Source organism: Amblyomma americanum, chromosome 1, assembly GCF_052857255.1.
Source record: "Amblyomma americanum isolate KBUSLIRL-KWMA chromosome 1, ASM5285725v1, whole genome shotgun sequence".
NCBI classification, from domain to species: Eukaryota; Metazoa; Arthropoda; class Arachnida; order Ixodida; family Ixodidae; genus Amblyomma; species Amblyomma americanum.
In genome coordinates, this window is record NC_135497.1 from 419,765,118 (window position 1) to 419,791,643 (window position 26,526).

Consider the following 26,526-nt stretch of genomic DNA (forward strand, 5'->3'; position numbering starts at 1 on the left):
GCAATTTAAAGTAAAATGTTGGACACATCTAATAAAAAGTAGAGAAGCGCCGGACCTACGCGGTGTCAACAACCTGGCTATGAAGCTTTCCCCAGGCTAGCGGTCGCATTCATCGGATATTCTTGCTGAGTTATCGCACTACGTAAACAAGTAAACGCACAGACGGCGCAAAAGAAAAGAGATTGTTCATCCTATGCACAACGTCTTACATTTCTTGCCGAACGAAAGCGCAGTTGCTCCGGTCACGCGCAGCTGTGCAAACAAAAGGAGCGCTGAGGTGCATTCGTCGTCATGGGCGCATCCCCAGGGAAATTACGTACTCGTACGGTAGATGTCGGATACTGTAGAATTATGTTGAAGCATTCATTTAGCGAATGCACGAACCTTTTGCAACACAAGACCATAAAAAAGCGAGCAGAATATTGTCACGGCTTGCTTCACGTAGAGGCCGGCGGCGAGCACAGCTGGTGATAGCCGGAGCACAAGAACACACGAACCAGAACACAGGTCCGCCAGCAGCAGCGTCGTCTTCGGCACGCGGCAATCGCACTTCAACTTTCTCTTCGCTACACTACCTCCTCCTATAAAGAAGCTATCATTTGGCGCCACCACATTTGGGTTCAGCCACAGATCTGTTTGCACCGCTGTTCAAAATTTCCTGATAGAATCTCACCGACTGCCTTGCTAAGTGTTTCAACCTTTTCTTTTCTATCAATTATTACATTTTGACTAAATCATTAATATTTATTCACTCTATTATTATTCTTAAAATTTTAAAATCAAAACGCTCATCTCTTTTCTGTTCATGACGAAAAATTCACTGGTGTTATGCTCCCACGTGCTTTTCCTTTTTGTTAACTGCGTTCAGGTGAATAGCCACCCGATTCTTGGCCGATCCCCCAGTGTGGGTATGTGCCATCTTTTGATAGGCTAAGAACAACAACAACATAAAGAAGCATCGTCCCGATGCTAACCCGAGAGCAAAAATCACGCGGCGGAAAACCACACACGGGCCCAAAAATCTTGCTGGCCGATGTAGAAGGCAGTGGAAAATGCAGGCGATTATCGCGTGTAATACGGCTTAAGCCGGAAAACGTGCACAATTTCAGGGCGGGAGGAACGGCGAGACGACGGTCGCAGTCCTTCAGGCAGCACCTTGTAGTTCAGCTCACCGATGCGGCTAAGAACCGTATACGGGCCAAAGTAGCGCTTCATGAGTTTCTCGGAGAGACCTCGACGCCGTACCGGCGTCCACACCCATACCTTGTCACCAGGGTAAAAATGGACATCACGTCGACGGAGATTGTACCGACGAGCGTCTGTATGCTGTTGGTGCTGGAGGCGGAGTCGAGCGAGTTGCCGAGCTTCCTCCGCGCGCTCGCAGACTAGACGGACATCATCGACTACGTCGACAGACGGCTCGTGTGGCAACATAGCGTCAAGCATTGTGGTGACCTGTCTGCCATGCACCAACTTGAAAGGGGACATACCCGTCGTCTCCTGGACTGCGGTATTATACGCGAACGTAACGTAGGGTAGTACCTCGTCCCAACTGCGATGGGCGACGTCCACATACATGGCGATCATGTCAGCCATCGTCTTGTTCAGCCTCTCCGTCAGCCCATTGGTTTTTGGGTGGTGCGCCATAGTTCGGCGGTGGCTGGTGCAGCTTAGACGGAAGATCTCCTGTGTGAGCTGTTCCAGAAACGCGGCACCCAGGTCAGTGATCAAAACGGCAGGGGCACCATGACGGAGCACAATGCACTCAATAAAAAACTGGGCGGTCCCAGCAGCCGTCGCAGAAGGAAGTGCTCGGGACTCGGCGTATCGGGTTAGTTATTGGTGGCTATGATAATGTACTTGTTACCCGACTTCGACGTTGGAAATTGGCCGAGAAAATCCATTCCAATTGTGTGGAACGGAGCATGCGGTGGTTCTAGCGGCTGGAGAAGACCAGCTGGTCGTGTAGAAGGTCTTTTCCGTCTTTGACACTCTCGACAAGTTTTGACGTAGTGACGGACGCACTTGGGAAGTTGCGGCCAATAATACTTCTCTTGAATACGTGCAAGTGTTCGGCTGTAGCCAAGGTGACCAGCAGTAGGATCATCGTGACAAGCTTCTGCCACCTGGTCGCGCAAGTCTTCTGGCACAACAAGAAGCCATGACCTCGGGCTGCTGTCGAAGTTCTGCTTGTACAATACGCCGTGCAGAATCAGGAACGTCGGCAGAATACGCAGGAAAACGTGGGGCACCACGTCTTCGTGGCCTTCTAGGTGTGCAATCAGCTGATGAATCTGAGCATCATTGCACCGCCGAGCAGCCATACCTGCCCTGTCCAATGCCCCAAGGAAGCCGTCGTAGTCGTCATTATCGCCCCCTGGCGCCGTATTCACGGGGGCTGGAGACAAACAGTCAGCATCATGATCTTTGCGGCCGGATTTGTAGATGATGGTGACGTCGTATTCCTGTAGCCGCAGGCTCCACCGAGCAAGGCGGCCAGCGGGGTCCTTGAGATTGGCGAGCCAGCACAGGGAATGGTGGCCGGTAACGACTCGAAAAGGGCGACTGTACAGGTAGGGCCGGAATTTGGTGATCGCCCAGATGACAGCGAGACACTCTTTTTCAGTTGTCGACTAATTGCCTTCCGCCTTCGAAAGAGCTCGGCTGGCATAGGCAATAACCCGCTCGGCGCCGTCCTGGATTTGAACAAGCACTGCCCCTAGTCCTTCGTTGCTGGCGTCCGTGTGGAGTTCATTGTCGGCATCCTGATCGAAATGGCCTAGTATAGGAGGCGCTGCAAGGGCGTGCTTTAATTGGCGGAATGCTGATTAATGCTTCTCGGTCCACTCAAAGGCGACGATATCATTTGTAAGACGGTAAAGTGGCGCTGCGATCTGGGCGAAGTTGCGAACGAAAGGTCTGAAGTACACGCAGAGGCCGAGAAAGCTGCGGACAGTCTTCTTGTCGGATGGTGGAGGGAAGGATTCTACGGCAGCTGTTTTCTCTGGAACTGGCTTCACACCCATTTGGCTGACGACATGGCCTATGAACTTCAGCTCACTGTACGCGAAGCGGCACTTCGAAGGCTTGAGCGTGAGTCTGACGGTTAGGAGAGCTTGAAGAACCGCTTCAAGGCGCACAAGATGGTCAGCGAAAGTGCTGGAGAAGATGACAACGTCATCCAGATACACGAGACACGTCTGCCACTTCAGTCCGGCGAGCGCAGTATCCATGACTCGTTGAAATGTCGCGGGCGCTGTACACAGGCCAAATGGCATGACCTTAAACTCGTAGAGCCCATCCGGTGTTATAAATGCGGTCTTCTCGCGGTCGCGCTCATCCACTTCAATCTGCCAGTATCCACTCTTCAAGTCGATGGACGAAAAATAGCGGGCATGACGGAGACGGTCGAGAGTGTCGTCGATGCGAGGTAGTGGATACACGTTCTTCTTGGTCACCTTATTGAGTCGCCTGTAGTCGACGCAAAATCGAAGGGTCCCGTTTTTTTTCTTGACCAGTACTACAGGGGCGGCCCACAGACTGTTGGATGGCTGGATGACGTCGTCGTTAATCATTTCGCGCACTTGCTCTTGTATGGTTTCCCTCTCCTTCAAGGAAACGCGGTATGGTGGTTGGCGAATGAGGGGCGTCGCGGTATCGACAATAATTCTATGCTTGGCGACGGGCGTCTCGCGAACTCGGGATGTCGTCGCGAAACAGTTGTGGTATCGATGCAAAAGCGAGAGCAGTTCGCCTCTGTGGGAAGGCTCAAGCTTGGGATCGATGTCCAGGGGCAACGTTGTAATGTCACATGACCCGGGCGGGGCCTCCTCCTCAGGCAGCGCAACAGCTTCGCGAACGTCGCTAAGTTCGTCCAGTTGGGCTATAACTACCCCTTTCGTCAGGTGCTGCGGCTCGTTCCTGAAGTTGGTCACTAAAATGTTGGCACGCCCACGTTGAACATTGGCGATCCCTCGCGTTACCCCAATGCCCCGGGAAAGTAGCATCTGGACACTTCCTTCGTGAACGCCTTCGGCACATGCGGTGGTATCGGCTCGGACCGGCAAAAAACGGTCAACAACGGCGGCAAGTGAACATGGTCGGCATCAACTTTCATGGCAGCGCGGGGGGGGGGGGGGAGCTCGAGGAGGTATTGGTGACGAAGAACGTGCGCGGAGGGTCAACTTGTTCCACCCTACGTCGATTACAGCGCCATACTCACGGAGAAAATCCATGCCAAGAATAACGTCTTTGGAGCAATTCTCCAGGATCATGAATGTGGCTGGGCACGTCTCACCTTGAATCTCAACGCGGGCAGTGCACTTGCCAACAGGGTTTACGAGGTGACCTCCCGCAGTACGTATGGGCGGGCCGTCCCACTGGGTGGTAACCTTGCGAAGACGCCGAGAGAAGTTGCAGCTGAAGACCGAGTAATCGGCACCGGTGTCGACAAGTGCCATTACGTCACGACCGTCGATTAAAACGTGTACATTGCTAGAGCCCACATAACAGTCTTCGCTTCCAAGGGTGCCATTAGTCGAGCGGAGACAAACCAACGTAGGCGGAGGTTCTTTACTGCGTGCAACATCGGCAACGCCACCTCCAGGCGTCGCCATACTTAGTTTTCCCGACGTGGCGAAAGGCTCTCACGGCGAGATCCGCGAGAAGGGGGTGATGATCGGCGAGGGGGCGGCGACCGGGAGGTGCGAGATGAAGCTGACACTGGCGATTGAGAGCGTCGAAGGTAGTCCTGTATATTGCGGGGATGTTCACCGTGGCGGGGGTGCGGATCAGCCCGGTTGAAACCTCGAAGGCCGAGTTCGCGGTACGGGCAGTAGCGGTATAAGTGGTCAGGTTCACCGCAGTGGAAACACAGCGGCCTCCGGTCTGCAGTCCTCCAGTTGTCGGTTTTTCTGCGGCCCAGTGGTTCCAAGTCCAGGCGTGCATCAGACAGGGGCACGAACTCGTGGCGTCGAGAGACAGAATCGGCAGCGGCCTGGTACTGACGATGTACGGGAGGTGGACGACGGACGGCGGCAGCGTAGCTCAGAGATGGTTGGTCGGCTGCAGCTACAATGGCTACGTCTTCGGACGCCAGCGCGTGTCGCAGTTCTTCCCGAACAGCTGTCGCGATCAATACAGATGCAGGCTGGTCAGGAGCTGGGAACAGCCTTTTCAGCTCCTCTCGAACGACGTCGCGGATAATTTCGCGAACATCGGTCAGGCCACCACCGCTCAGGCCGGACGAAGCAAGACTTGAGACAACAGGAAGGGCGCTTAGTCGCCGAAAGTGACTGGTTCTTGCCGCCAATGCGTGCTCGATGTTGGTAGATTCAGCGACGAATTCGGCTACTGTGGTAGGAGGATTGCGGACGAGGCCTCCAAATATGTCATTCCAGATACCCCTCATCAAGGCCCGCACCTTCTTCTCTTCAGTAGCCCGAGGGTCAGCGCGGGCACTCAGACGCACTACGTCTTCGACGAAACTTCTCACGCTCTCGGTGGAGCCTGGATACGAGCGTGGAGCAGATCTTCAGCATGCTGTTGCCGATACTGGTTTGCAAATGTGCGTACCATTTAGCTCTTGCATATCTCCCATGATGTTAGCGACGCCTCGTGGTTCTCGAACCAGTATTTCGCTGTGGCATCTAAGCAGAAATACAGGTTCTGCAGATATTGGTCGGGTGTCCACCCATTATGTCGAGCTACCCGTTCATAGTGCTTGACACAGTATTCAACATCGTCAAGTCCTTCGCCACGGAACGGAGTGACAGATCTTGGGGTGACAGGCACGTAGACGATCCTCGGCGCAATCGCGGGGTCGTTTTGTTTTAACTGGGACGGCATGGTGGCGTTGGTCGTCCTAGATGTCCTCGATCCCGCGGGCAAGAGTCCGAATTCCGGCGCTTGGCCTTGCTGCCGTCGGCTAGCGTTAGTCTCTGTTTCTCCCGAGGGCTCCAGGAAAACCCGACGGCCGGGACTCAGTACCGGGCTCGAATTGCGAGGCGGGGTGTGTGGCTTGAGATGCGTACCCAGCACCTCCACCAAATTTCACGGCTTGCTTGACGTAGAGGCCGGCGGCGAGCACATCTGGTGATAGCCGGAGCACAAGAACACATGAACCAGAACACAGGTTCGCCAGCAGCAGCGTTGTCTTCGGCACGCGGCAATCGCACTTCAACTTTCTCTTCGGCACGCGGCAATCGCACTTCAACTTTCTCTTCGCTACAATATATCTAAATCAGCAGCCACAGGACGCAGAACAGTCTCGTGGTGTCGTCCTTCGGTGAAGTTCCTCGCTAGCTTGGCGTTTCTAAACATATCGCAGTACCGACCAAGTTTACCGGTATTCAAAAGAGGTGCTAGTATGCACAGCATGTGTACGAGAGCAGACGACGAAGCAGTCCATGTGCCACTACTTTTGGGGCCCATGTGACCAGGGTTGTTGCTTTTCCTGGGTGTGACATCACCCCGGCGCTCAGAAACCGAACCCGAAATCGCTCAGTATAAATAATGCAATAATAAATTATTTGCCGCGCATAAATGAATCGCGGATCACGTACGACGTGCCCGGGGCGATGCGCAACGTTTGAAACAAAGAACACGCCAACCAAAAATTTGGTGTCTCCGCTGCTTTAAGTGCCCTCTATTTTTTGAAATCCAATCTCCTCGCCACACATCTTTTTTATGTGATTCTACGGCACATAACGATGTATTATTCCGAGTTCGCCGACGGGCTAAATTTCCGTCTATATCCAGCGGACTACAGTGATGGGAGCAGGACATCTAATTGCATGGTACCTCTATCATTGGCGATTAATGGCTCGCCAAGCAAATGCATTCGTTCTATTTGCTCAGGAGCAGTCTACATGTCTCTCTCGAATGCCACTGCTCCTCACGCATCCATTCCTCAAAGAGCTGAATACTCAATTTTTTTAGTGTTGTGGTGAGCCTATCAGCTCGCTGCACACCCTCGTAAAGAACACCCAACTCAAATACGAGCTGTAGTTATTTGTTGAAACACGCAAGTCGTCAGAAATTGTCTTGTTTTGGATTTGTTTTGGATAGATTGCACAGCAAGGGGCCATATTCCAGCTGTTTCAAGGTATCACTGCAGACCGCTGAATCCACGCCGCCAAGGCGGCCGCTGTGCCAGCTGCGGCCTACAAATGATTAAATGACGCCATTTCCTATAGCTCACAGAGCCAGCTGCGTGTTCTGTGTCATGTATCTCGCGGGTTCGAAATCACTTTTTAAAACTTTTCCTCTGGCAACGGCGCACGGCAGCTAGTGAAGCTGAATACTGTTCCACTTTAAATTTCGCCTGGTGAAATCGAAAAACTGCATAGGAAACAGCTAGGGCACACCGGAAAGTAGTTTCACACCACCGGGCAATGCGCTACCTGCGTGATTGCAGTGTTCGCCCAAGTAATGATGGTGATGAATTTTAATAGCGAAAAAGCACCTTGGCTATAGAGCGCCATGGTACAAAGTGCATTTCTCTATGCGATGCAGGGTGGAATTCTATTTTCTTCACATTTCACCTAGAGGAGCCAAACAAGAATCAAGGGCAAAGGTTGCACCCACTCGAAACCGGTGGGTGCGCAATTTTGGTTTCTTGGCGCAGAATTGCGTCATTTCCTCACAGAACGATACTTTTTTGTTTATAAAAACAAGGCCAAAATGACAGCGATCAGAGACGCAACAGGCTTGCGGGAAAATTGCTCATTGTAAAAGGTAGCCCCTGCAAAAACATGAAATTTGAAACGGCACTCTCGTCTAACGCTGGGTGATGGATGACTGGGTTTGGTTACACATTGTGTGCGCCTGAGCGCACCTGCGCAGCTTTATTGCTCTGAGACGTTCAGAAGTTATAGCAATTTCGTTATGATAATTCGACAGCCATCATATTTCACTTACTTATTCCACTACTCATTCTATTTCGAGTAGTCATTGCATCGCCACTGACGACGTAACGGTTCAAGTTCCCCCTGTGATCAGACGCTATCATTGCCTGCTGATTATAGTGTTACACGAGAGCCTTCAGACTGCTAGCAGGACTTTGAAGGCCTTCTTCCTGCCACGGCTGCGCGTATGAAGCTTTTCTCAACATCGGCATCGCTCGAATAACGTACAAACTCGACTGGCGCGTGATCAATCGTAACGGTAGCAACTATTACGCTGGCCTTCCGGTTGCATCAGCCAATGCCGTTTTTGGGGCTCAGTGAACCGCGTTTTCATCCTTCATCTGGCCATTCTCAGGAGGCGCTCAATCGAATTTCTTCCAGTTAGACTAAGCTGGCTCCATTATCAGGTCGTGCTCGACCCATGTTTAGATTGGCTCGGTATTATTATTGAGGGCTTTCAGGAACGCCGTAGTGGAGGACACCGGATTAATTTATACCACCTGGTGTTCCTTACGGTGTGCTGACATCGCACAGCAGACGATTGTTTCTGCACTCGCTTCCATTGCAATGCGACTTCCGCACCCGGCATTTGATCCCGGAACCTGGGATCGGTAGCTGAGCACATTGGTTCGGGAAAAAGCTAGTTAAATCGCGAGTGCAAAAAGCTGGCTCATGAAAAAATGCAACACTGTACAAGAGAGAAGACCTAGGTGTGTGCGAACAATGTGGTCTCGAAAAAACTTCCCAAACGCGCAGTTATTAACGATATGATTTTAACGCGATATCATTAAATCTTCCTTTCACGAGAAAAGCCGGACTCCGTCCGTCTTGGTCACAAAGATTGAGATGGCGACGCTGCCGTGGTAGGCCGGTGGCCACCGTGGCAATTTTCCGACATAGCAGGTGGCAATTAATTTAAATAAATCAAGTGCAATTGCCACCTGTCTACTGTGACATTGCGCGTCAGTTCGTTCGTCGAGAGACACACCCTTCCGGAGAACTATCTGTGAAAAAATTAGCCTGAAGGGAGCTCAGCAAAAGCAACATGGTCCCGCAAGCCCCAACGGTATGTTTGAAACCGCCACTCGGCTGAAGAAGTGCAGCATCGCTTAACGACTGCACCACTGCGCCAGTAGTAGTATGAGGACACCCCGCATTTACGAAAGACATGGGGGACTTGCGCGGTAGGGATCTCTTATGCTACTGCGTTGTGCTCTTTAGGGTAGGTTGAGCGTCTTCCAATTTTATTTTTCTTCATTCCCGGCGACAATATCAGGACCATATCTGACGGGGGACTCTGTAAGCCCCCATGTGCCGTAACCTTTTGGGCTTATCAGCTTCCATGGTAGCCTCGCTGCCATTTACGTGTACATCGCAGTGGGAGCGAAGTAAAGTCGCGACTAACTGAAATGAATCACGAAGATGATTTTCGGATGCTATCCAGAATGCATGCACTTACCAGCAACATCACCCTAGAGCGGATGGTTCGCGACTGTAAGGGGGAGGAATAGCAAAACAGCCATTTCCTATCAGGTTGGTGCACAGCCCTATTCCCAGGCACGGCTATCGGAACAGGACAAACGCAGCGCTCTGCTTGTACTGTTCTTTGTTCGTCCGTGTCTTAGAATTGCTCTGTATGCCGTCCTGACATAATTCACCAACTCGCCCAGTTGTCAACTCTTGCGAGTAATACCGCAAAATTATTAAAGCGAAACCTTTATCAGGCTATGTCGACAACGTCTTGTCCGCAAAGCATGTCTGGAGCAGTCGTGAGGAACTTAGAAGAGGTAGAGCCAAACGAATGGTAGTAATCGAAAGAGGATATGACGAGGCTGCACAAAAAAATTATGTCGATAGAGTGAACAGTTAATTATTAAAAGTAAAAAATGTCAAAAAATGGGCAGAGCGAGGGCAACGTGTTGCGCCAAATTTCAAAACGAAGCATTGCACCAAGTTTGAAAACTCAAAATGGGCAATTGATGGAACTTGATTAGGTAAGACAATTAATTGTGGTATTTGGGGAATTGGATGGATTTACATCAGTGCATAATCAAGCAAATGTGAGGGGAAGGGACAAGTGAAGCAAAACAGATGCATATAAAGGAAAAGAGGGGCAAAAGAAACGAGGTGTCAATGCTTTCGCATTCCTCCAATGCGGGTTACCGCAGCGACCTCAAACGTTTTTGAAGGAAGCATCTTTGTAATTGACACCAGTTAAGCAAACTGGAACCTTTATATATCTTCATACACCAAAGGGGCGCGAGCCTTAAAAATGTCCCTTTTTCATTAAATTCTGTGAAACTTGCATTTCGCGCCATCCTGCCTTTTCCCATCACCACGAACTTACTTCCTAAGCTTGCAAGCCTTGTTCCTGAAGCAGTTGCCGGTGCAGCACTTATCAGGTCAGAAAGGTCAAATTCAATTCATGTGATAAAATGCGCCATTTACGAAGTTTTAACCGTGCAGTCTAGCAGCTCCTTTGTCATTGAAACTTAGTAGCTCTAATATCTCGCAATTTCCTCCCGCGTTGCTGTCTGCTTTCGATTTGCTTCGCGTATATTGGACCCCTGGGTTCCCCTCAGCAACAGCTACCTGTTATAGCTGAACTTTGTTCGCTTCATCTCAAAAAGATCTCATCAGGGCCCGTTCCACATTACTGCAAAGTTTAGTTGAACTGAAAGTCCAAAAACCCTGGCATGCGCTGTAAGGAAGCCATCTGCGACAAGCATGGCATTGCGACTTTAAAAACGTTTCATGGCCGGCAATAACAAAAGACTACATTTTTGTGCAGTTCTCTTGTACGTCGCTTCCGACCACCCTGCCCTCACTCATGCAACGCTGGTGTGTCCCATGTACAGCCATTTGTGAATGTATCGGCTTCTATGCAAGTTAAGGTACCATTTTAATATACCTCAATGAAGTTTATACCACTCGCATAATTATTCTTGAGTGCTCCCGAGGAGCATTGGATATATGCTAATGGGAAAGCACTTCATCGGCTTTTGAATTGTCGATTCGCATTCGAGGGCTTGCGATTCTGTTGGAAACGAGGGCACGAGGCAGAAGATAAGAACGGTAGCCAGTGTAGGGTGCGTGTCTCCACAACACTCCTATGCATACAGATAGATCTGCCATGAATTCATCTACTGCTCTTGACGACTACGGCCTTTTACTTTTCGCAGGAAATTGCACTGGCGATCTGCAGAAAGTATTTCTGATTTACGTACACAGGCTATGGAGCTAAAACATCATCGCGCAGAGGGTTTCGGGTCCAGCACTGGGTGGTTCAGTAGAGAAGGCCCGTCAGGGGCAGGTGTTCTAAGCGCCGCGAATGTAGACAATCGCTCCAATGAACCTGGTACAGGGTGCAGCCTCGAAGGAAATCGCACACCGTCGCCAATGCTGGTGAAAACGGGCAGCATCCAAAGCCACACTCGCGGACCAAACACTTCAACAAAGTTTTCGTAGCGGCCGATGTCGAATGAGTCCTCAGGGTTCCGGAAGATTGGTCCGCACATGTCCTCTAGCGTCGTTTGGTTGCTGAGCACCATGGATAGGTGCGTCCACAGGAAGACTCCCATGGCGAACGCCAGGACTGTTCCGACTACGAGCAGGAATTTCATGTGGACAGAGGAAGGTATGTCAGTGGCACCTAGCCACGACAAGACCACGTATGTGCCGGTTGTGGCCACGCTGAAGACCGACAGCAATACCAAGTAGATGAGCGTCAGCAGGAAGAACTTGTAGTTGGCAAAGTGGACGCAGTTGTTGAACCATGGGCAGTGGTGGTCCATTTTGGGAACACACCTGTGAAAAACCATTGGAATTTGTATAGAAACAAGGCAGCACCTGATGAAGCGCAAGCAAGGTTCGTGAGGACGCAACCGCCGTGCAGCGAATCGTAAAGCAGTAACTTCTTAAACAGCTCCACCTCTGTTAACTTTTGAAGGTTTATCTGCGCAAAAGGAACTCAGTTTAAGTGTTATCTCTATACCCTCCGGCGTGAAACAGAAGGTGCCCATGCACACTGAAAAAAAATGTGTGAAAAAATATCGTCCAATCGCTGATGCATGACCATCTCTGAACTGGCGTGCAACTATATATATTACAAGCACAAAACCAAATGAAGGCGCCTTAATTGCTAGCCGCTGGCAATATTTGTTACCAGATGAGCGACAATGCCATTCGAGATTGTGCCTGATGATGACGGCATCGTTTGGAGTGAAGTTGAGATGTGGCTCGCAGTGGAGGATAGGATATACCGCAGAAAGAACGACGGTTTCATGGCGGTCCATGTCGATCGCCGAGAAGTGTATTGACAGACCTGCGGGATGCCACGCGTGTTAATTTACGTGTCCTTAGATAAGGGAAGTTTTGTAGCACAGTCGTAATGCTAGCACGTCTCTCTTTATATGCGAAGCTGCCTGGAAAAGTTGCAATTCTGTTTCTCAGTGAATTTTAAAGCATCACATTCAGGCACTCTTATATCATAGAATTGCTCTAGGATATGCGATCACTTAGACAGGTAACGGCTGGTAGGAACTCGCCATTTTACTTTCATAACCATCGCCCGTGACAGTGGTGCGGGAAGTTGTCGAGTTTTTTTTTTCCAAACATGATCTACGTTTAAAAAAATTCCTTGAAAGCAAGACTACCCCTCTAATCCATGAGCGCGGCCACATTTAGCTGATGCAACATTCTGGAGGAATTGCGCAAGCCATGGCCGCTCGTTCCACTTTCAAAATGCCATGACCGAAGAAAACACCTTGTTCTTTCTGTCGAAGCACCACACGTGCACTGTTATAGCTCCCCCAAAATTCTGCCATCAATGAGAAATAAAGCAAGAGGCAAAAATGCGGCACTGATGGGAAGTCATTGGCAAATTTCCAGCGGCCCTGTGAGCCTGCTTGTTTGTGAGGTTACATTCAGAATCCATGGTGTATTATACCTCTCCCAAGTGCAAGCAAAATTGATTGTGAAGATGTCACAATGCTTGGCAACGCGTTTTGCTTCTACATATTGTGCAGAGGCTGTTCTTTTAAAGGAGTATAAACACCAAATGTTTGGCGCCATATTTTCATCTTCGTAATGATGCATTAGACGTTAGTATAAATTGATCACCACGTGGTACTTGCCTGTTACCAATAAATAATTTAGAATCGAATTTATTCTTTCATCGGTTTCGGCTTCGATTTCAACAGCCGAGTGATGGCTGTGACGTCGAATGTCAGTTATAGGACATGTGAGGCCCGAATAAACTACAATATAATCATTGCATCGTTGTTTTAGTTCACTCTAATGCTAAAGCCGGCCTTCCTCTAGAGCCATAATCACAATGAGTGAGGAACCAGAGATTACGATGCAGTTTTCGCATGCCTCACGCGACCTGCACTGACATTTGATGTCATAGCCATCACTCGGCAGTTGAAACGAAGTCGAAACATGTGAAAGAAGAAATTCGATTCTAAATTATTTAGCGGTCGTAGGTGAAGACCACGTCTGGTTCATTTATAGTAATGTCTTAGGCATAATTGCAAAGAAGAAAACATGCAACTAAAATTTGGTGCGTCTGCATTCCTTTAGGAATAAATTTTTCCCACAAGTAGCCAGCAGTCCACAAACCCGCACCAGCGGTGATTACCTCCCCCCCCCCCCCCCAAACACACACACAAAAAGTGTTCCTGCTGAGAGCACGCGTCGATGACTCAAAGCCAGAACGAAAGCACGGAGCCATTTTCTGAATAAAATGAAAGGGTTTTAATTAAGAGACCAACACTTAGTGCGTGCCCCCCCCCCCCCCCCCCAGGTACACAAGAAAACAAGCGACGGTAAAATCATTAATGCGGTATTTTTTTGTTTTTTACGGCCTCCCCAACAGCAAGAAAAGAAGAGTGAATAAGGCAACTCGTAGTAAACGGAAGAGGATAACAGTTGGGCAGACTTGTGTGTGTCCCTATGTAGTACAGTCACCAGCAAAAAAGATTAGCGCTAGTGACGTGCCACAGACGCGGCAGATAGCAGCGCTGGGCGCTGCGGTTACAGCGCTGCGGTTACGAACACGCCGATAACAAAAGTGCAAGGTAGGATGGCAAAGCATGGCACCATGCTAGCCGCGCAGCGCGATTTTCATCGCTTGGGTGGCGCCATTGTGCTAACTTTTTCACGCGCGACTCTAGCTCAATGGAGCTCACTCCAGCTGTAGCCCCTACTTTTTCATGATAAAACAGCTGCTTGCCGCCGCAAAACACTAGTGTACTTTACAAACTGTGAAATAATTGAACTTGTGGTTTTCGACCGCCCACTTCGCAGAATTCGCGCAGCGCTTGCAAGAATTACCTCCGTTCATTTGGTGTGTCGGGGCTTCGGGCTGCGTCAACGTCGCGACGCGTTGCTGCGTGTGCTCAAGAGTTGTCATGCCTCTTTGCCAATTAAGAAAACTGCCGATAAGCGAACGTACCATAGCCTGTTGAAATTCCATCGAGGTGAAAGTAGGTAAATTAACCTTTTTAGCTTGCTGCTTATTGTAGCAAATCTGGCCGTGGTTTATTCCCATGTCGAGAAGGGGAATATGACGAAATTTTCTCCTAAAAACTTTCAGTTCTCCGTTAGTTGTTGTGGAAAAAATTACATTTTGCTGTGTGCAATGGCTACGTTATTTCACGAGTACGTCAGAAACGAGCGCTTAGAGGTTCACCACTGCAGAGAAAATCGCAAATGATGTGACGTTGCTACCTTCATCTTGTCCTGTTACGCACTGCGCTAACTTGTACTTCACTACGGCGTCGTTTGTGTATTAGCGAGACAGCGTTAAGGAGCTGGTGTCGCAGAAAAGCCGGTGTCGGCGTTGAAACAGGAAAGCCTACAAATAAAATTCCGATGCGGGGAAGCAAACCCAGGTCTTTCAGATTGCGAGGCGAGCACGCGCAGAACACGCTGCGAGCGCTCGTTGGTTAGAACTGAATAAAAGTGGACCTAGTGAATGTGCTGCGGTCGTTGACTTCGTGAAGTGTCTTTGTGTACTGATGCTTATACGAGTAATAGCCAAGCAGCGCTGCAACCCCACTCTTCAAGGCGAAGCTTAAGCGTCCTCCAATTCTTTTTTGCTCGGTGAAACTTTTTCCATTAGATTTTTTTTTGTAGCCTTCAACCTGATAATGTCAGTCGAGCGTAGCTCTGTCGACCCAGCTCACATGATGCGTTTACTCGGGGGATAAGAAGGAAGCAACTTGTCTAGGTGTTCAGCGTTAATCGCTGCGCCAAACGTTATCCACGTCTTCCTCCAAAAGTTCAAATCATCACCGTCTAGTTGCAACGCGCGCTTATGATCACTGTCGTCGGCGAACAAGGCTATGATTTTCTTCCTTCGTCACTAAAAAGTCTCGAAGTGTTCCTGCCATCATCCTGTGAGGCAGAAAACACGATTACAAAACAGGAATGAGGATAGCTCACAAACGCGCCCTAGCAAAAAAATACCAATAATTTTTGTTATGTCACATTTGTCAACGCAAAACGATACCAGATTTGCTCACGTCCATGAATTCAAAGCAGAACCAAACTTTCCTTAAGGTACAGAGGAACAGGTATGTCCCAAGGCAGTTTTTCTGCTATTTCGTGTGTTGTTTTGCACTAGTTCAAAGTCAAAACCAGGCTGCCATTGGCTTTCGGCACTGTCTTTCCGTCACCACTGCTCCAAGTCAGGTTCAAAGTACGAAAACTTTTTAAAACGCATACGAAGCTCCAAGTCAGGTTCAAAGTACGAAAACTTTTTAAAACGCATACGAAGCTGGCTCATCGCTGATCGCGACTAGATCTTTAATGATCTTGTTACGTAGCGGGGGCGCAGGCAGGAAAGCAAGCGTAGGGAGCAGAGCGGGACAAAGGAAGGGCGGATAGCTCGAAACAACTGCATGTTTGCCTTAGCACTGTCCGTAAAGAAGGAAAGGAACGCCAGCTTAGAGGCAGCGACATTAACAAGCTCACTGGATTGCCAACGTTTGTCAAAATGAAGCAACGCTTGTCAGAATGAGAGAAAAGATAATTTTTATCTTCGAATTTCACTGCATACCTCAGGTCATGTAGCTTGACAGATGACCAAATTCCGTTACCAGCCAGAGCTAGCGTTATCTTTTTGTTTGAAATGTACACGCAACTTTGGATACAAAATAAATACTTAGCGCGTTCTGATCGCTTTCTTAAAGATAAATTATAATTATTCTGTGTTCAAGATAATTAAAACCTTGCGATCTATGAAGCAGGGCTTAAGTGTATTCTAAAGAGCGAAAAATGACGCTCCTGGCGAGAGAATCCACCCCATATCGGTCCATTGAGCGCTATTAGCGCTCTTTGAACCTTAAAATCGCGGGCAGTTGGGCACATGCGTAGCACGTTCATGTCTTCTACTGGGAGTTACCTTTTCGAGCAGTTTAACTTGCATGGTTTATGATTTATGGTTTATAGGGATTAACGTCCCAAAGCGACTCAGGCTTTGAGGGACGCCGTAGTGACGGTCTCCGGAAATTTCTACCACCTTGTGTTCTTTAACGTGCACTGACATCGCCGTTTAACTTGGAATACTCATATTAAATACATTCCTTTAAGGGTCGCCTCAGCTCTTCATATACTTGTGTGATATAGGCATTGCGAAATAAGTGACAGCTGGAAAAAAAGAGCAGATAGCAGACGAAGGAGATTGCATTTGGTCAGAAATTGGCGAGCAGCGCTTCAAACGTCCCCAAGTTTTCAACGGAGCCAAAGGCACCCTGGTAGGGTGGCCTCGCCACGTTTCAGCATTTTTTTTTTAATTTTTGCACGCAGTACAAGGATGTCGTTAGGTGAACGGGTACGCCTGACACACAACTATCAAATTTTTGCCGCCCCCTGCTACGCTTGTCTTAACTTGGAATCCATTCAGTTACCCTTAACGGCCATCAGTTATCTTGCCTTCGCATTACATGCCCTGCCGCTGCCCATGTATTCTTATTGATTTGGATTAGGATGTCATTAACCCGTATTTTGTTCCCTGACCTCTCTCTTCCATAGCTCACTGCGTTGTCCTGAATTTAATTTGAACCGTTTTCTTTAGCCACCACGTTTCTGCCTCTTAGGTAAGTACCGGTAAGATACAGCTGCTATGTACTTTTCTCTTTAGGGGTATTGGTAAGCTGTAGAGTTACCCTAACGCCTACGTATGCGCAGTGTCACATGAAGTAGCTCAAGGCACGTACGTACGAACCAAAAGATACGTTGAGTCCGCCGCTTCTATTTGTATAAGCGTCTATTAATCCAGAATATTTCGCACGATCACTTAAAATTCTGTCGCTCAAATATCGCTTCGTTATGAATCAGAAACTCAACCATTAATACTGTTGAAATTGAGTGTCGTGGGATGTCGGACAGTTTTCCAGAAAGTGATGAGGGTGATTGAGGGTACAATAAAACGACGCAGTGAGAGCGAGCTCATTGAAGGAACAGGGAATTTTACGAAATCAAGATGAGTCAGAGAGGGGCAAAGTGCAAGGTTTTAACGAACAGGGAAGAGATTAAATAAAAAACGAGGGCGTACACCGTTGTCCCATGGGGACTAATTAGGAACAAAACAAACTTATGACAAGGGGCACAAGCAAAATGGATCCCCAGTGCCCCCGGGTACCCACCGGTGATACAATCGGTACAAGCATTCCCTTGGTCTGGTGCTCGGCTTATTTAGGGTGAAATGCTGGAGAAATGGGTCTTTGGCCCCACTTTGAGAAGTCAAAAATACCTTGTGTCATGGCACTCTTTGGCCACAGATGCCCTTTCGCCATAAAAATCCATAATCATCACAAGAAAAATGGTTTTATCGTTCGCCGTGGTGAACAGTTTGCCACTTGTATAGAATCAAGTTTTGTACAAAGTGACAGTTCCTAGCTGCGGGTCCTACCTCCATCAGACGGGTCATTATCTCATAATTATGTTAAGAATGCACAAGAATTCATTGTCACATGCCTCATTTTGCTATCGTAAAAGCATTGAGCTCAATGCGGCTGTAGTGTATTGTTCCGTAACACTATTATGCTTGATAAAAGTCCCCACCAGAGTGCTCGGAAAACAAAATGGAGTCAGTTTATTGCAAACGTCGGTAAAAGCTGCATCAGCCAGTCTTCACTGACCGCTCCAATAATAACGTGTCACGGCAAGATATTGTGGAGTCAGAAGCGCCTTGACAAATTCTTCTCCAGCATGGTCTTCATCGCTGGTGCCATTCGTTGTGCCAGTGGCGAAATGGGTCAAAGCACAGTTTCTGGAGTAGGTCTTTCCGAATTTTATAACACTTCATATATACGCTGCGGCCACAGTGCGCATGTTTATTTAAACATACATAAGAAAACCAGTTCACGTGCGGCCGATGAACCTTGTCAGCTACGGCTATAAAAAGACCTAAGAACCACGCAATGTGCGTTTAATGCATTTATCTCTGAAAAAACAAACAAACGAATAAACACGGCAGGCCAGCTAGGAATTACTGTTCACTGCTGAATATGAATTCGGGTGCTATGCTTTCGGTGCAAATAGGAAGGAATGCGTTTTCTAATGCACGCTTAACATATGCAACTGCTATTATGCCCACAGCTGAAGTATGGAGATTTATGATAAGATTCGCAGTAAGACAGACGTCAGAAGCTATGCTGAGGCGCATATAGCTACGAGCGCAACAAGTAGTGCCGAAGATTGTGATCACTCTGGAACAAAATAAGACTAGGTGCCATTTCTGTAGTTGCTTTTCTTTCGGCTGAAAAAAAAAGCCAGTGTTTCCGCATGTTGTCTAGCGGCCTGTCTGGTCGGAGAGCTTTCGACCATTTCTTGTTCTTTTAGAGTGGAGAGCTGGGCGAGTCGGTACATGATTGAAGAAGGAAACCAGCGCAAAAGACGAAGAAACAGGAACAAGAAACACAGGACAACGCTGGACTATCGACTGTATTTATTTGAGAAACGATCACATTTATACCCTTCAGTTATCAACCAAGCTTGCGCACACATGACAGATTAACAAGACAAGGTAAATAGCAACATCACATACAACCGCGTGAGTTCATAAATCTAATTTCTTTATCAAATAGACTAACCGTCGTGTCACTTACACATAGATGTCTTTGATTAACGATATGGTATGCCTCTAGAATTTCACGTTGGCTCTTAGTTTTACCGCGTCCAAAAATCGGAGTCTTCTTGAAGAGCGGAATGCATTTGTGCTTTCTGCAATGTGTTGGCAAATTCGCCCCGTCATCTGTGGAAAGCAATCTTTCATGTTCTCTGAGCCGGGTGTTAAGACAGCGGCCAGTCTGCCCGATGTACACATTCCCGCAGGATAAAGGTAAGCAGTACACTACCTGGGTGGTACAGGTGACATATTTGAATTCGTGCTTGATCGTGCACTGTGAAGTTGTACTTTTCCTATCGTCAATCCTTCTGCACAAACTGGCCAGTTTTCGCGGGGCTGAAAAGACTACATCGACACCGTGCCTACTTGCGACCTTCTTTATATTGTGTGAAAGTGCGTGCAAGTAAGGCATCACTTCACACTTGCTTTTGTCCTTCCTTCCTTCCGTTAACTTAGGTTTGGTTTTCATTTTTTTGAGAAGCTTTTCAGAGACAGCTTTCATAACATGCGTAGGAAAGCCTGCTTCTATTAGTCTCTTCTGTTGTTGCAGAGAGCTTTCTTGAACAGTATGGAAGCAGCTTTTCTCCAGCGCGTTACTGAGGCATAAGGTTGCAATAGCCCTCTTGGTAAGTTTGGAGTGGCAGGAGCTGTAAGGGAGTAAGATTTTCTTAGTTCGTGGGGCATAGGTCCAGCAAAGGTGGTTATTGCACTTAAAAGTTAAAACAAGGTCTAAAAATCTAATACGATTGTCGTCCGGTAACTCATGGGTAAACGTCAATGAACTAGAGCACGAAATAAAGCGATCTAAAACACTAGCCACCACATCCTGCAGATTGTCATTAGGTAAAACTTTCAAAAGTACTAAAAAATCATCAACATAGCGGAACACCTTTGCCACATGGTTCATGTCCAATATTTCTTTCAGTAAGGAGTCAAACTTAGACAGGTAGATGGTGTCTAAGAGGCTGGCCATGAGCTCTTAGACACCATACGCCACATCGCTGACAAAGCACCATCGCAGGAGAGGACAAGATGCATCTCCGAAGGAGTTGATTGCCTTCTGAGGGCCACGCACACTAACAAGAAAGAAGGACCGAAAAGAAACATTTTGCAGCCTATTGTGGACCACTTTCGGGCTGAAGGTTTGACTTCACTTCAGTCCGACAAGGAAGGAAGCTTCGTTGTTTTATCAAAAGATGCCTTCAATGATAAAGCTTTGGATGCGATCAACAAAAATATCATGAAGTCCAAGAAAAGACCTACAAGAGCCAAATCTGATGTCCTGAGGCTTCTCCACGTTCTCAACTTTGACAGGCTTGAAAAAGCCGTGAATTCGTGCAAAGGTGATAGACTGCACGTCTTTTTCACTGCTAAAACCCACAAAATTGATTGCCCGCTGAGGACTGTAATCACAGAACGAGGATCTTGGCAAAAATTGATCGGACAGTTCCTTAAATCCAAGCTTTCCACTCTGGAGCCCCTTGACCCATTCTCTGTCGGGAGTTCCCAGGATTTGACAGCGGCGCTCAAGGGAGGTGATCACGGAGCCAATACAGTTGTGTCCATAGACATCCAGGAGCTGTACTACTCAGTGCCCCATGAACAGATGCTGCAGGCAGTGCGCGACCTAATAGAAGAATCCGGCACGGTTCAGTTCCAGAACTGCTGTGGTTGCTCAGTTGAAGGTTTTTTAGAACTTCTCACGACCTACCTCTCCTCTACAATGATTGATTTTAATGGTGGAGTGTACGTCCAGAAAAAAGGAGTTTGTATTGGGTGTTGTGTGGCGCCAATCTTAACCCACATCAACCTGTCTAAGTTTGACTCCTTACTGAAAGAAAAATTGGACATGAACCATGTGGCAAAGGTGTTCCGCTATGTTGATGATTTTTTAGTACTTTTGAAAGTTTTACCTAATGACAATCTGCAGGATGTGGTGGCTAGTGTTTTAGATCGCTTTATTTCGTGCTCTAGTTCATTGACGTTTACCCATGAGTTACCGGACGACAATCGTATTAGATTTTTAGACCTTGTTTTAACTTTTAAGTGCAATAACCACCTTTGCTGGACCTATGCCCCACGAACTAAGAAAATCTTACTCCCTTACAGCTCCTGCCACTCCAAACTTACCAAGAGGGCTATTGCAACCTTATGCCTCAGTAACGCGCTGGAGAAAAGCTGCTTCCATACTGTTCAAGAAAGCTTTCTGCAACAACAGAAGAGACTAATAGAAGCAGGCTTTCCTACGCATGTTATGGAAGGTGTCTCTGAAAAGCTTCTCAAAAAAATGAAAGCCAAACCTAAGTTGACGGAAGGAAGGAAGGACAAAAGCAAGCGTGAAGTGATGCCTTACTTGCACGCACTTTCACACAGTATAAAGAAGGTCGCAAGTAGGCACGGTGTCGATGTAGTCGTTTCAGCCCCGCGAAAACTGGCCAGTTTGTGCAGAAGGATTGACGATAGGAAAAGTACAACTTCACAGTGCACGATCAAGCACGAATTCAAATATGTCACCTGTGCCACCCAGGTAGTGTACTGCTTACCTTTATCCTGCTGGAATGTGTACATCGGGCAGACTGGCCGCTGTCTTAACACCCGGCTCAGAGAACATGAAAGACTGCTTTCCACAGATGACGGGGCGAATTTGCCAAAACATTGCAGAAAGCACAAATGCATTCCGCTCTTCAAGAAGACTACGATTTTTGGACGCGGTAAATCTAAGAGCCAACGTGAAATTCTAGAGGCATACCATATCGTTAATCAAAGACATCTATGTGTAAGTGACACGACGGTTAGTCTATTTGATAAAGAAATTAGATTTATGAACTCACGCGGTTGTATGTGATGTTGCTATTTACCTTGTCTTGTTAATCTGTCATGTGTGCGCAAGCTTGGTTGATAACTGAAGGGTATAAATGTGATCGTTTCTCAAATAAATACAGTCGATAGTCCAGCGTTGTCCTGTGTTCCTTGTTCCTGTGTCTTCGTTTTTTGCGCTGGTTTCCTTCTTCAATCTTGTTCTTTTGTATTTGTGTGAGTGACCCAAGCATTCTAAAACTTCTTTTTATCGTGTTTTCTAAGGCCACGCTATTATGTTTTGCATCACTATTGCATTGTTACCGCTGGTTGCAATTATTCTACAGCTGCGACGCTTTACGATGGAGATAACTCTTTCCTTGCCGCGCCCATTGACAATGGTTAGCCCGCTAACGATGGATGAAAATGTCAATTTCAAACGCTTTCGCGCCGCGTTTGTGCAATAAAACATGCGCTATTTGCTTGAACCTAGGAAACTGTGCTTTAATTTTCTCTTTAGTTTCTCTGTTTTCCTTCTAGCAGTGATTTTTGAACATCTCGTTGCAACAGCGGAGCGCAGAAATTCAGATAGGCCGCCTCCATTAGTGTGGCATGCAAACTGAAACGCGGCAAATCTCGTAATTCTGCTGACTCCACTGTTGATTGTGTCGACAAACTCAGGGCGCTTTTATAGTTTAGAGGCGAAGAAGGCAAAACGAACTGGCCCATAACATTGAGGGCAGTGTCTCTGTCATTTTCCTATTTGGCCCATTTTGCTCAACTCAGCGGCCGTTTTCAAAAGAGTATTGCCATTATTGTTGTTATTTGCCTCGGTTGTATTGTTGCCACATCATGTGGTCGTGATTTGATACCGCCCGCGCTGCGAAGGGTTCGCCCGACTGCTTCGCCAATTGGCGTGCCCAATTAAAGGGCCTAAAGTGATTGTTCTCTAGCTAGAAAACTGTACGACCTAGAATTTTGCTCTCTTTTTCAGCACTCTTTGCTACTGAATCGACAGACATTTTGTACTTTTGTAAGTTTTTTTCCCCTTGGATACAAGCATATCTTTGCAAGCTTTCGTCAATTTGTATCTTAAGCGTTGATTTTTAAAATGCAATTTTTAATAATACATGAAACACTTTAACGAAACTCGTATTATTACAAACACTGTTAAATTACCTTCATTTTTATGTAATCCTTTAAGTAATTCTCGCATCAAAGCAATTCCACAAGAACCACCCTAAATACAACCAATTTTTCCACGCTAAGAAAAAGACTTAACTGAAATCTATTTGTCATTTAGCTGGTGCCGCTAGTGCATCATTACAATTAGGCATTAAGAGGTTGTTATTTTTTTTAGGTTCTCGCAATTCTCCTTCGCGGTGCAACGCATGAAATTCTGTCTCTCCATACGTGGCAAATTGACACCTTGAAGCTGAGCAGAGCCCACTGCCACCGCTACAAGCGCACGTTACCTGGCGGCGAGGTTATCACAATATTTTATATCGTTTACCGCCCGGTACCAGCAAGTGGGCAGACAGCGCATGAAAAGCTTGCGACAAGCGCGCCGCAGGGTGTCTAGCGCTTGCTACAGCTGCGGCTGCATGTGCTGCTCAGTTTCCACGGCTTCGAAGTGCCACAAATGGAGAGGCAGAACTCCGTCCGCTGCAGTACTGACGAGAATTGCGTTTCCAAAAACAAAACCTGGAATGGCTATCACTAAAGGCGGGCTATGACCTCTATAATTAAAACCGGGAGCACATATGTGAAAAGCTACCTGTTATATTTTAGTTAGTTAACCAGCGTTCCTGTTAACAAGTATTTAGCAGCTCTCTTATGTCAGCCGCCACCATGGAGGCGTGTCGGGGCAATGCTAGTTCTGGAATTTTGGAAATGAGTGCCTCTTGGCTAAATCCAAGAAGAAAAGAAAACGAAAACAGGCGGGCCTGCTTTACACCTACCAATTTGTTCACGACATCATACGGCGGGCTTTGCATGTCTATCTACTAAAAATGGCAAGCTGGGCGAGTTGGTTTTAGTTTTTAGTAGGTTGTCGTGATGAAAGGTTTCAAGAAAATTTTGACGATATTTATGTCGAAGCACGTGCTAACACGCCAGAGTTGTCCAATTAATTAATCTTTTGCTATAGCGGCCATTCTACTTGTCATATTTTCGAACCCTCTATAGTAGATTTAATTATTTACTGCTTTCAAGTTAAGCGAAAATCAAGCTCCGCTCATCTTCTCATGGAGATTAGAATGTCGAGCTTACAGGCGACCGCAGTACTATGTAAGGTTTAAATTCCTGAAGCTGAAGGTTCGTTATATGAAAGACGACGTAGTGAAAACCTCCGGATAGATTTCGGCTGCCTTAATTTCGTCGTTTAGAGCGAAGCGCAGACTCATTCTTGCATTTTCCCAGCATAGAAGCGACGCCGCTGCGGCTGAGATCAGGTCTTGTGACATTTGGTTCAGCTGCCGAACGTCCCAACTACTGCGCCATGGAAGGTGGCAGTAAAAATAATGTGTGTTGTGTCGTGTTTTACGACGCGTAGGCAACTAAGGCTATCATGGGCCAAGCACAAGTAAAAAAGGGAGGGAAGAGACCTATATTTTAGTGTGTGCAAAGTACTGCCAAACACGATATTCAATATTCGAGTTACATCCAGAAAGTGTGAAGAAACTATTAAAAAATTTCGTTTTAAAGCCGGTGCTTTGATCAGGGAATTTGTATTTTAGGCTCATTCACGCCCCCCCATTCTCTCGTCCTCAGTTACTACTATTCGTGTTGAAAACGGGGTAGCGAATTTCTACAGGCACTTGAGTCTCATAACTATGTTCATAAAGCCTTTTTTGTGCGTATATATTCGCAATTAAAAATGCAATTATTAACATGCGCCGCCATACAGCTACAAAGGAAAGGTAAGCCTCTTTTCCGAAAAAAATAATAGCTGAAAAAAATTACACCTGGTCTGGGGGATTAAACCCGGGGCCTCGGACGTCCGGGTCAGTCGTTCTACCGACATATCGCACTGTCAACCTGCAACATTCCGGCGAACACGCACCGGTGACAGTTGGAGCAGTGGTGGCACCGGTCTGGCTTGATGAGTTGGCACTGCTCGCAGTGGCGAGCGCAGCCGTCCAGGCCGACAGTGAGCACTCCCCGCTGGGTGGCGAGAGCATCAAGCACGGCGCGCCGCTTGTAGTCGTCATGGCAGCACGCCAGTGCTATCTGCTCTTCCACGCTCAGCGAGTACACCCTGGGGATGGCAGGCGCGCTTGTCGCGGTGGTCTGCAAGTACGACCTGCGGTGGGTTGGCGCCAGGGGCAGGAAATCAGTCTTGTGGTTCTGGCTTGTTTATCGTCCGTTAAACTTAAGACACTTGTACATACGCAATGGAGATATTTAGCAAAACCAGAACCAGCCTGAACATCCGGAGTGCGACTTGAAAGCTGCTTTAAGCGCAACAAAATCAACTTTTCCAGAGCCCCAAGAACCGTTCAATTCAACCTGCACAGCCAGAGCTTGTCCGTAAATGCAGAGGAATACTAGACTGCAGGTGATCTGCACTGCGGCTTGATTGGCCCGCGGCACCTATCTTGCGTGACAAACGTTACTGGGGCCAGGCAAGCACCGCACAGAATAGTGTGAACCATCATAGCTTGATGCGGATTACGTTATCGTGTGGCGCTGCCTAGAAAATAAAACGAGCATACACACCTGCCCTGACGAAGGGATCATCTGACGCGCAGTGTAAGGAAACCGCGGTACAGCGTTGCGCGTACCACAGTGCTACAGGACCCACTAAATGCACCTTACGGCCTTTGCATCCAGTCTGAAGGGAAGCTTGCTTCTTGGAAGCGATGCTTGTCCACCTAACATGTGCCGGTCACGGTGGCCAGCGCATATTAGCGACAACCCCGCGGGCCACAGGCGATCGAACACAGTACCTACCAAAGACAAAAGAAGAACAGAATGTGAAAGCCAGTCCCAAAGAATGACACCATGGCGACGCTGTTGCGGTCCATCAGGAGGCGACAGAAGACAAGCACGTAGGCATAGTAGGCCCACATGAACAGTCCAAGCACCAGCAGCAGGGTAACCCAGGCGAACATCTGAGCGAGTGTCCGACGGGCCTCTGCGCAAGCAGAGGCGCCGTCGCTCTTGAGATCCGTCGGTCGACCGTCAAAAGGCAACATCCTCGCAACGCTTCACTGCGCTTCTCTTCTCTTCTTTCTCCTTCTCCATCGATGATGTCGTTTCTGCAGTGCAACAGTAATGCCGGCCGAAGCCACGCTATTCCCGCGTTAGCCCTCGCGCCTGTCTGTCGTTCCTATTCTTAGAGGTGTTGCGGACAGTGTCATTGCGAGCTATTAGAAAAAAAAACATGAGAAACTAATGAAATGCGTGTTATTTTTCAGGAAAAAAAATTTTACAAAAAGTCAGGAGCTCTATATAGGCGAGCATCTCGCCGCTGCTACGGGTCGTAATGGTGATAGACATTCGAGCGGTTAGTAACAATCAAACCTCGTCTCTTTATTTACTACAGTCTGTTTATTCACGTCCTAAATACAGTAAATGGTGTACAAACTGTCTTATGCGCTACCTCCCGGCACACTTTAAAAGCGAAAGCCTTACTGGCCTCGTGAGTCTGCCAGAAGTGTTCGCTTCACATGTCAATTTAAT

The 26,526-nt window shown here is 47.7% G+C and overlaps 1 protein-coding gene and 1 pseudogene across 1 annotated transcript; both read right to left on the reverse strand.

Moving 5' to 3' along the window:
* Positions 1 to 4,618: 4,618 nt before the first annotated feature.
* LOC144124601 (uncharacterized) lies at positions 4,619 to 5,847 on the reverse strand (annotated as a pseudogene).
* Positions 5,848 to 11,155: 5,308 nt separating this feature from the next.
* LOC144124606 (palmitoyltransferase ZDHHC15A-like) lies at positions 11,156 to 26,039 on the reverse strand. The gene is made up of 3 exons (XM_077657400.1): positions 25,795 to 26,039; positions 24,905 to 25,144; positions 11,156 to 11,714 (listed from the first exon to the last, which is right to left on the reverse strand). Exons 1-3 carry the CDS (start codon positions 26,037 to 26,039, stop codon positions 11,156 to 11,158), a joined length of 1,044 nt encoding a protein of 347 aa, XP_077513526.1.
* Between the last annotated feature and the right edge of the window lie 487 nt (positions 26,040 to 26,526).